Source organism: Corvus moneduloides, chromosome Z, assembly GCF_009650955.1.
Source record: "Corvus moneduloides isolate bCorMon1 chromosome Z, bCorMon1.pri, whole genome shotgun sequence".
Lineage (NCBI taxonomy): Eukaryota > Metazoa > Chordata > Aves > Passeriformes > Corvidae > Corvus > Corvus moneduloides.
Window position 1 is genome coordinate 70162696 of NC_045511.1, and position 12028 is coordinate 70174723.

The 12028-nt window shown below is 37.7% G+C and overlaps 1 protein-coding gene across 7 annotated transcripts in view; it reads right to left on the reverse strand.

The window, feature by feature from the left end:
* The window catches only part of FER (FER tyrosine kinase), a 170206-nt gene that overhangs the window by 137283 nt on the left and 20895 nt on the right, over positions 1-12028 (reverse strand). For 6 of the 7 annotated variants that reach the window (XM_032097494.1, XM_032097495.1, XM_032097493.1 and 3 more), the window contains 2 exons: positions 9840-10013; positions 6322-6421 (listed from right to left, as the gene is read on the reverse strand). In XM_032097494.1, coding sequence (XP_031953385.1) covers positions 6322-6421; positions 9840-10013 — 274 coding nt within the window. Of the gene's footprint in view, positions 1-6321; positions 6422-6789; positions 6833-9839; positions 10014-12028 lie in introns of those variants that run through there. The other variant, XM_032097497.1, reaches the window with a different exon arrangement.

Below are 12028 nucleotides of genomic sequence, written 5' to 3' on the forward strand. Positions count from 1 at the left end.
TTAAATCTATGCAGTCTGCTGACCTCTGTAAGACAGACCAGTTCAGCCAGCGTTACTTGTTTTGTCTTAACAGTATGAGAGTTTCAGTCAAAACTAAGCTTAAAAAATATCCTACCAAGAGTTTCCCTTATTGAAGGAACAACTACAGGCAACACATGTCACCAGGAAATGCAGTTGTATAATAACAATTTTAAAGGCATCTCAGAATGAATGCACCGGCCACCTAATAAGTATTTTCTGACCACTCGGCTATTACAAAGAATAGTAGGACAATAATTTGATTTAATGAAAGCTTTTTTAACGGCTCCTTTATTCATCACAAATGTGAGCTTATGCTGCTGTGCAACTTCAGTATGTACCACAGAAGTCACATCAATTCTGAAGTATTAAATCACCAGAGTTGCAGGGAAAACATTCTTTCATCAGAAGCAATGTGGTATAATGTGCTAGGTGTACAGTTAATATTTCTAGGCATCTCTAAATCACAATGTTGTCAGGGAACACAAGCCTAGAGAAATCTGGTGCAGTATTTTTTATGCTGCTATAGCAGCATAAAATGGAATTATGATATTAAATACTTAGAATTGATGTATTTTTCCTTTACTATTTATTTCAGATCCATTATGTCACCTAAGAATGCTGCAACATAGTTTCTACATTCAATTAGTAATGAACTAGGAACAAGAATACAATAAACACATGTAATTAATGTATTTACAGAAAAACTGTATTTTTTTCTAAAGAGTATGTTGTATTAAAATTCAGTATGAACCTCCCAAAGCTACACTGGCTCTGTTCCGACTTGCAATATTTACTGATATATGAGCAACTGTTTCACACTTCAACATCTAACACCAAAATCAGCTATAAAAACAGATGCTAAATTTTATTAATGCATTTCAACTTTTTAAAAAACATGTAATGAACTGAGTAAATTATTGTTTCGTGTAATCATTATTTCCTTATTTATACAGCAGTTAAGTAATGCTTAATCAAAAAATTCAAGGATGAAAATATTTGAAACCCCCACAGACACATGCAACTATACTAAACAAAGATGCACAGTCCTGCTGAAACAAAAGTAACTGTGCAAACAGCAAACTTAAGTGGAAGCAGTAACTGGTCCAACCAAATGAGATTCAAACTGCAATGAAATAACACACGTGATACTTACTGTCGTCCTACAGTCTCCATTTTGTATTCTTAATAGATTATTCATAAAATTATTCCAGAAGATTTGTGACTTCTTTAGTGAAACAATGCCTTTTCCATCTGGCACAAATTTTGGCTTCATGTGTTTTTTTGCAGCAGCAACATCAACGTGCCACATTCTAATCACCTTGTTACTCAGCATCAGTGACTAGCACAGCACTGTAAACTCAGACTTGTATACCCTCTGAGACTGTTACTGTGAACTGCTGCTGTAAAATGTTTACACTGTTCTTTCTAAATATCACACATCCAAAACATTTCACAGGGCTGTCCATTTCATCATAGAAAAATAATATAATATGCTTTTGTTTATATTTTGCTCCAAAGACCCCTGCATCCCCTGTGACTCCAATGCCCCAGTTCTGCAGAGGAACATGCTCTGCATTTCCTGTATATATTTTGTGGAGTTCTTTGAACAAAGCTTTCTAATCCAGAAGACTATTGTATTCAATCTGTCCACAGGTTTCCAAAAACTGAAGCATGCCTCATTAAAGAGGCACTGGACTAGTTCAGCTTGCTGACTTCATCCCCTCTCAGCTGTTATCTCTTACCATGTATTAAAAAACCGTAAGAATGAATGACTGAGGAAATAAAGGCAGAAAACTACCATGCAAATGACTAACATCAACCAGACTGCCTGACACCTGAAGCCTCCATGCCCAAGAAAAACCAACCAGACTGCATTTGTGATTCCCATGGTAATCACTGGTCCAGAAAGGAGCAGCTATGCATGAATTACTGGGGTAAGGGCTAGAACAAACAAGATCAATCAGTCATTTCTGACTGAACCATCAGGCAGGCACTGGTGGCCATAACAAGGCACTGCAACCCAGCCTAAGGCTGAAGTGGCAGCCAAGCGTCAGTGGCGCTCCCTCTGCAACACAGCTGTCCCACTGCTTCCCCCAGTGCACAAGCAGTGCTAGCAAAGGGTTCCCCAGAACAGCCTCTCAGACACTCTCCCCTTCCTCCAGACCTGGACAGAACAAAGTCTTCCACAATGAAGCTCCCGCATTCCTTCAGAAACCAGTTCCCTTTTCTGCACTAAAAAACTATCCAAGAATTCCCACCACATGCATTACCCACTGCTCAAACACTAACAAAACATGTAACTAACCAGTATCATTATTCAGTCCTTAACACTTACTACTCTTCCAATGGCCCCTAGTGTTTTCAGCAAAAAATGAAAACACCTGTGTAGCAGGTTCAGTTTGTAAACCAGGTGGAAACACCAATTTAGTGTAGTGGTTTGGTGCAGAACACTCATTACTTATTTACTTTCTGTGAGATGAGAATTAGGAGAAAGCAAAGCAGGCACAAAACTTAAAAGAATATAAAGAAGTTTATTAACAGACCTAAGAGAAAAAAAAAAATCAGACCACACCTTCAGAACACTTCTCCCCCCACGTTTCTCCCTTCTCCCACTGACAATGTAAAAAGACAACCCTTGAGATTTTCAGTGTGTTTACCACTTCCATAATAACCTTGTTCAGTTCATTTAGGGAGAGGAGTCTCTCTTGCTCATGCTATGGAGACATCTCCACAAAAAGTTCTCTCATGGCTCAGTATCACAACGAGCCAGCCACCTATGTTGGTTCTCTGCTCGCATGTGAGAGTCCCTTCCCCCAACTTACAGCTTTCCCCACAACTGCTTTTGAGGGTCCAATCTTGAGCTACTGGAGTACCATTTTAAGGTTGAGGTGTTCAAAAACAAAGGTTCTCTTTACCCATCTCTGGAAGCATCTTCGTCTCTAGGAATAGAGGCCCTCCCCTTTCCCTGGGAGCAAAAGGGTCCTCATCATCTTCATCTCTAGGAACAGAGGTCTTCTCCTTCCAGTTGGAGCAAAAGCCCTCATCACTTCCATCTCTCCCTGTTCAAACTTCTCATCAAATTACAGCTGCGTCAGCATTTGCTTATTCCAGGTGCCTTTGCTCACAAGTACAGTTTGAACGCTCCACCCCCCCAGGCTTTCATGAAATTACAATGGGTACTCTGATATATCACAGTCCATCACCACCATAGCTTTACAACAGAGTTTCAGCTCCTAAGCATCTCCTCTTTCTCCTCCCTCACGTTTTCAGCTCTACTTTATTTACTTAATGTCTGCAGGCTTCATCTGTTCTGGAGGAAACTTACAGCACTAAAAGGGTTAATCTCACCCGGCCCTGCAGCTGGAATTCGCTTCTCTCTGTTGGTCCCATGATCTTTGCCGGGCAGCAGGGCAGCTTCAGCTGAATCTTCGGCCGCACTGGAGAGGTGGGGTGGCAGCCAGGCCACGCCATCTGCATGTAACAGTGCTGGAGGGGGGCGCGGGTGGAACAGGGCTGCACGGCTCCAGGGTGGCTGTGGCCTGGCCTGGCCTGGCCTGGGCTGAGCAGGTCCTGGCCCAGACCCAGCCCAGACGAAGCAGGGCCCGGCCCGGACCCGCTGGGCCCCAAACAGGCCCAGTCCAGTTACCTGTCCCAAGGCTGGAAGCAAGAGAGCTTTCCTGGGGCTTGTCCATTCTTAAATGTGGACCATACAGGCATGTCAGGCTTTTTTAAGTGGCATAAAAAATTGTCCATATTCAAACTGGCCAGCTGATAGGTTCTGTTAGGTCATAGAGGAAGCTGTAAGCACCACTTTGCAAGAAAATCACTTCCAGAGTTATGCTAACCCATGACATGCTAACCCTGCATTAAGGTGTCACTGATTCAAAGCGACTGCCCCCTTAGCTAGTGTAAAGTAGCAAACACAGAAATTCAAGTTTACCTGAGAATACCTCCTGATTTCAGCAAATCACAAAATCACTTTCCACTGTATGAACTTTGCCAGCCTTCACCCTTATCAGTTAATGTCCTCTCCTGTGTGTGTTTAGTCCAGAACTTAATATCACTTTTAACAACTCAACCAGAAAACTGGACAGTAATTATCTTCACAAGCTGAAGAACCAGTTGTACCTCTTTCACTAGCAGCTCTAATAAACCTACTCTCTCACCAGAAAGTGGCTGTGCTATTCCAAAACAAAGCAGAAAAAAGTCACTAAATTTCAAAATCACTACTCTTGCAAAACAGAGACATTTGTCAGACACTTCATTGTGCAAATTTCATTCTTTTCCTGGGGACCAGCCTGTAGTACAGGTGCTGCACAAATTTACAAGTAACCCCCACAGCAAAGCTAAAATTTTATGTCCTAAGAGGTAGCTGTCCTCTTCAGCTCCAGACAGGAAAGGTCAGTCACTGTCTTACAGACTTGGTTGCTGGAGGAATAGACTCTGTTTAAAACAACATTTTACACAAATGGAGCTGGATGGGCTATTTTAACACATTACTTGCAAGAACTGGTGTCAAAAGATTTTAATTTTTTTGTTTAACAAAATGGTGTTCAGCTTATTTTCAATACTTGGTTATGCCCTCCCACTGTCGTGGTAACCACTGTTTCTTCCCTTGTTTTCAGTAATTCTTGAAATCCTGAAAAACTAAACCACTTTGTACATAAACAAAAGTAATACATCTTAATAGCACATAATTTGAATAAGCATTGCTTACTGAATAAAAAATACCCTGGAATAATGAAGCATTGCAATTTTAAGACTTCCCTAACTTTCCACTTCACCAGTGAACCAGTTTGACAACTTAAAAGCTCAGAAATACCATGACTTAAAAAAATTGAAGCAGCTCAGCTGACCTGAAACCAACAAAGAACTGTAGTAGCTCATCAAATGCACAAGTATTTGTAAACAGGAACAGGGCCTGGGATGCAGCGGGGAGAAGCAGTTCTGCAATTTTTGGGAGAAAAACCTGTCACATTTTTATGTGCGTCAGTGTTTGTCAAAACAGACTTACACTAAGGTTTTAGTGGAAGCAAAATTCAGTATGAATCATAATAAGACAAACATTAGATAAAACCCTGAAAGAGAAGGTCAAAGAAAACCACAGGAGATAAGTGTCTTAAAAACAATTTATGTTTGCTGTCTATCTAAAGAAACATTAATTCAGTTAATCAAAACCACATCAAAACATCACAGTGCTGACAGTCAAAATGCTCCTTTATTCCAATGGGAAAGTTTGGTGCTTCAGGAATAGAGAACGACCAGATTGGTAACAGGAAGACAGGATGAAACGGGCTAAAAATAACACACTAAGATCTGAACAACCTATTACATTTTCCATGTTACATACTACATATTCCAGTGTTAAGTAGTTACTTGAAGATAAACCAAGTAACCAAATTAATTTACATACAGAAAACCTGCAACTGGATGAAATGAACATCTAAGTAGGCATTTTAAAGTAATTATGAACTTCAGTAAAAGAAATAAAACAGTAAAAGTTCAACAGTGCTAAGTGTAACTTCTTGTCCCCTGCTGTTTTGTCCAAATTTTGGACAAAGCTGGAAAAAAACATCTGTCTCTCCTCACTGAGAGCTACTACAACTATACTACAACAGAATCAAGAACATTAACTATCGTTTGGACGGTCAGACAAAACCTTAGGATGGATCTTGGAATTACACTTACATCCTGCCATTCAGTCACTTTTCACTAAAGGAAGAAAAGAAAATCTTGGAAGAACACATAAAAGCAACTATTAGCAAGATATTTCAATACATAATAGAAAAAAGCTCTCTTTTATCTCATCATTCAAGCACAATTCAACAGGAATCAAAATCCATGCAGATTGAACACATCATTCCCTAAAAAAAAAATCTCAGTGTGCAAATGACTTATTTTCCTCTTGTAGATGAGGTTGACAAAGGTTGGATGTGCTACACTGGCAGAAACTGATGCTGATGCCACTATAGCAACAATAGTAGTTCACAGGCAAGTAAGCCGCAGCTGCAACGCAGATGAGACGAGAGTCCATCTGAGCAATTTTAGATTTCAAAAACATCCACTGAAGGAATAATACAAGAACTGAAAAGAATCACCATTTATATTTTATGAATTTTTAAAAGATTATACCAAGCATACACAATGACAATCAGCCTGTCTTACTTAAGACACTAAATAACCTTTTACATTCTAATCAAAATGTAACTCAAAATAAAAAAAATTACCTTGTTTCATTCTAAGAGTTTTACCAGTTTTGAAAAGGGCACTAAAAAATACACAAAATTAAGTCAATCATACCTTTAGCCACAGCTTCTTTATACTTTTCTTTGGCAGAATTTACTTCTTTTATTAGTTGCCTATAGCTAGATTTTAGTTTCTCTAGTTCTGTCTTTGTGACCTTTAAGAAAAGAGAAATATAAAAAGCATTAAAAATACTTATTCTCAACACATTAGAAAAACATAGCATTAGTAAAAGAGAATTAACAGAATTTATTATCCAAAATAAGGATGCCACACTTTCCACTGGCTTGAGAAAATCTTAACAGGATATTACACGGTGCAATTACATAGTGCAAATTACATGTTATAAATTACATGGTGCAAAATCAATAAATGCATGGAATTAAATAAGAAGCCTAAGACACAGATCCCCATTCACATCAATGTAATTAAAAATATATTTAGAAAATCCAGTTAATCATCAACGATATTCCATTTCAATTACAAGGAAAAAAAAATATCAAAAAGACGCTTAACAAATCATACTAGTTTAAAATGTCCTATGCATAGGAAGGAATTTCTTCAGCACCTAAAAGAAAAGCAGAATTCTTAGACATTACACTTCATACGTATGACTAAGGAACAGCAACTTGGCATGAAGCAGTCTATCAACTGTAAAACTCAAACCCTTAAAAAGAAAAACCAAGCCAACAAAGAAAAAACCTAAACAAAAACCCAGCTACAGAAGCAACCAACCAAACAAGAAACCTCTACCATGAAACAGAGCACTGAACATAACACTTTTGGTCACAAAATTAAAATAAAGTTTTCTCTTCTACCCCCAGCATTCATTCACTGTGTCACAAAACTAGCGCACTGTTCAGAAATAATCCCAAACCATGAACTTGCAAACAAAAGCCATTAACAAAACAGCCATCGTAATACCAAACAACTGTAAAGAAACCACAATATTGTAAAGAAAAACAAAAAATTCTGAACAGAAAAAAAACCCCAAACCAACCACCCAACCAAAAAAACAGACTTCCATGGGAAAATCATGGAAGAGAAACTTATTAACTGGTTTTGCTCCTCTTGCAGCTGGCAGCAAGAAGGCTGAAGTTCACAATTTTCCCTTTTTTTCCATGAGGTAAGGCCAAGATAACACTACTTTCACCCCCCAGAACATCTGAAAATTTAATGAAATTCCTTAAAAATCCAACAAAGTGCTGTCTACAGCTTCTATTTTTGGGCCAACTGTGCAAAATTTAATTTAAAGGCAGAACATTTTCTCCACATCAATCACATATACTCATCTCATATTTTTACATTCTGCAAATTATACTCACAACTGCTGTTATTATGCACCAATAACACATAATAATCCAGTGATACAGGAGAAATAACTTTATAACAAACTTACATTATAAAGACATCATGGCAAATGGAGAAAAAGATTCAGTTAAGAAGTAGTGATCACAATTAAGATCTAAATAACACAAACAGCTTCTCTTACAGAAAACTGAAAAATAAAAGCCCACTAGCATTATGAAACATTTGTATTTATGTATAACCTTCTATTATGTATTTTACTGATTTTTAGATTGTGTTTTTCCAACAGATAAAACCAACACCAAGAGCATATCTGTTCCCAAAGAACACTTAAGGAACTAACATGGTCAAGGATTACTTTAAACTCCGTTTTTATTTCAAAAGGTCTTGCCCACCTAATTAGCACTCTAATTAGTACTCTACTTTTTTCCCCCTTGAATTTCATGAAGAAAGAAAATTATTCAACACCTTAATGGAAACTGGAATAAATCTACAAGATTCAAGTCCTATTACATATATGCAAAAGCCACGTTATTTTACTGTCCTTAAGAATTTTCCCCGTAAGATTCCTCACCGTAGAGGTGTCTAAAATAAGAAAGGATGACACATATGTATTTCACCTAAACACACTTTTATGCCAGCTTATCCTAAAAATAGGAGCTGCACAGACACTGACGTTCACACACTTTGGATACTGCCCTGGTATATAACTGTCATTTTACCTCTGTGCATAACAAAAGCAGAGGTAATACCACAGAACATGAGAAGTATTCTGAATTTGAGGGAGTCATTCTGAAAGGGCTCCAGGTACACAAAACCTCGAACAAACAATGTCAGCTAACAATGGGAGAACACTATTCAAATACTTCTTTGGAAAATCAGGAAGGGAAAAAAAGAAAAAACCCAAACCAAAATAACCTCAAACCAAACAACAGTGCAAGCTTATTCAGCAGGATGCAAAATACTTTCATGGTTATGCAGCCCATAATTAAATAAAGTCAATATGGTTTGTAATAATCGTTTGGCGAGTGCTCAATATGCATTATGTTTTTTTGGAAAAGTCTTATTTTAAAAGATATTTTTATTAGAGGTTTTATTAGAGTTTGGCCTATTTACAGAAAAAAACCCCATTTCATAGTCTCTTTGCAAAGTATACCTGAGTTTCCAGCAATCTTACTCCATTCAGCCTCTCCTTCTTTTTTTTCTTTTTCTCTTAATGCAATTCTCTGTAACTTCTATTATTTCTAACACATGCTACCAGTTTTTCCTCTTCTTCCATCCTGACTTTTTTGAGATGCACCAATCCATAAGTAGCAGTGAGTGATTATTCGGCTTGGAAGTTTTATCAAATAATGACAGCCTACTGACCATGCATCAAAAAAGATGTCCCCATAGTCCCTACTTGGGGAAGATGCCAAGATTCTAGCATAGTATGGAAGCAATCTTATTAGAGCCAATATATTTATCTTAAAATAGTCTTAGTTTAAATACAGAATAGCTCCAAGTTCTTCTCATAACTGGCCCAAGAATCTTTTACTCATCAATCTGTGACAGCGTTACGGCTTTACTCAGATGTTACATTTTAATTACACTACTCCAAATCCCAAATTCTCTGCTCGAAGAAAGAAGAAAAAGTGCTTTTCCTTCTCTCAGCAGACCTTTCAGACTATCACTCTGATTTTTGACATCTGTAGCTAAATTTTCCCCAGAGCATCTGAATGAAACAGTGATTTCTGTCAGCTTTACTGACAAGACACAGCACTTTCAACACAAGCAGGACAACTGACATGTCACGGAAAACACTCTGAATACTTCCACCTGCAGTCTAAATGTTTGGTTTACACATGCTTTATATTTTAGAATAGAAACTAAAATCCTGTCCCCACCCAAAACAGTCTGCACTCATTAACAAAAGCTTACAGTGTCCCAGTCCCATGAATGTCTAGAGTGGAATGAGAACAGGAATAAAGATGGAACAGAGAAGTGTCACACAAGAATTATCCTCCACTGGAAGAAGAGCATTTGCAGTGCTAACCGTCCAAGGAAATTCATATAGAAAATATTCTCCATCTTTGCCTTGACAGCTACCAGGAAAGAAAAACTATATTGAAAATTAATAAAATTTAACTTAAGCATTCTACGTATCACCCACTATGCTTTTATCACAGCACAAACAGAAACAGCAACTAAAAAAATCCACTCTTAATTTAATATTTTTAAACATATAGAATTTTAATCCATTTATCAAGCACAGATGTATAAAATACCTTGTACATCTCTGCTTCAATTTGTTGATGAACACCTATGAAGCTCTTCTTAACTTGCTGCTTATCTTTGATCATCATTGTAAGCCTGTGCAAGGGCCCAGAATTAAGATCCTCTGCATGTGTCTTCATTATTTTACTCAGCTGTTCTGTTTGCTGTACCACGAGCAACCAAGACTATAAAAAAAAGTCAGAACAGAAAAGCACTTACTTACTTCAGCTCACAAATAACCAAACAATTAGTAAGAACTGTGGGAAAAGATGCATTGCTGTTTAAAAAATCAGTAAAAGAACTAATTTTAAACTTACTGAAATGCATTTGAGATCCTCCTGCAACAGCAAAATTATGCCTCAATCTTATTCATAAAATAATAAAAAAGCACTGAAGACAAAAATACAGTGTTGAATGTTCACCCTTTAGCACTGTCCTAGTATTTCTAAACACCAAAGAAAGCACTGCAGCCTTATTTTTTTTTAAATATACCCCCCAACACCCCCGAGAACAGTGCTCCCACGTCCTTTGTCCTCCATTTTCCACCAACAGCTGCTCTGCCAGCGCTGACTTCCTCCTTTGTCTAAATACCTGACAGTAATATGCATTTGAGTGGTCTTGGTTTAAGAGGATACCACCACATCAGCTGCTTCACACAGCAGCATCAGTCAGGCCACCAGTACCAAAGCACAAACAGACGCAACATTCATCTGTCACTGTAACCCAACATCTTTCTGTACCCTTGCTTCAATAGCTTCCTTGGACATTCTGTCAGTTTTCAGGACAGCTTAATGTGCTGTGTGTGGCTTTGAATACAGACACACATTTACAGATATCACAGACAAATGCGAAATTCATCTTCAGTTCAAATAAAAGCCCTGGCTACCCTCAAGATTGCTGTCATGCATTGGATTCCTTAAAGATAACTCCCTGCCAATGAACGCTGTCCTGTATCTAAGATTTCAGAGTGGCTACATGCCACAGAATTACAATGTTTTGAAGGCAGCTAGCGTATGAATTTTATTGGCATTTATCTTACTCTTACTAAAACAGAAATCAGCCTGAGATCAAAACCTTAGAAGATTAATTTGTTTGTTAGCTTTGGGGTTTCTTTCCATCCTGTATACAAATATATATACATAATATTTCCATCTCTATATGACAATGCTACAACAGAAACTGGATTCTAGAGAAGAAAACAAAAGACAATTGATTCCCCTATATACTGGCCTATCTTTAACATTTCCTCCAGCTTGTAAACATCCCACAGATTGGCACAGAGCTATCCAGACTGCTTAAAGTGTGGTGTTGTAAAAGGTCAACGCCTAAAGCTTCCCTGCTATGGCTGGAAACCATTTCAGAACCCATACTGAAAAGCTGCGTAGGATAAAAACATCATTGAACACTTGTGTGAGAGGAGTGGGCCTTGTGGTTACAGAGGATTTCATAAAAGTGCCCTCAGAGGTGAAAATGTAGTCAGAGTCATCCATTTTCTATAAGGCTGATTTATTACTGATGACAGAACTACTGTTTTAATCCTGAAAAATCACGACAAAAGCATTTTTCAACAGTACAGGGTATTCTAAAGAAATGCTTAGTTTACAATTCACCAAATGAGCTTAAATAAGCCAGAAACATAGCAAATACTTCCCTTCCTATTAAAAAAAAATCATTTGCATATTTTCCTGCTCTTCACATCACTTTTTCCACCAGGAAAAGATGAAAGTGATGTTTCCATAGGGGAATATCAGTTAAGCAGGACTTCTGTGCTTTGTATGATTATATTTTACTATTTTAAATTAGGAGAAGGTAAAGTGAAAACTACTCAAAAATAAAGATTTATATGGGACAAAAAAGCTGGGTGGGGACAGCAGAAAAGGCAAAGCATTTCTTTCCACAAAAAATGACCACAGCCCAACAAATGCAATAAAATACAATATTGTTTGGTGTGTTTGGCTTAACAATATTTTTTAGACATATACACACACAAAAGAGCTGTCTGGAAGCTCTTAAAAACACCTCTTTTCTAGCATTACCAGCTGCTGCCACCATGCCTTCCAGCAAGTTTGCTGTCTCCACATGAAAAAAACATAGGACAGATTTTCCCAAACACCATTTCTAAACGCTCGCTCTTGCTGTACACTTAGAGATCAAAACGAAACAAACAACCACAATAACAAAACCAACCAAACAGAACCCA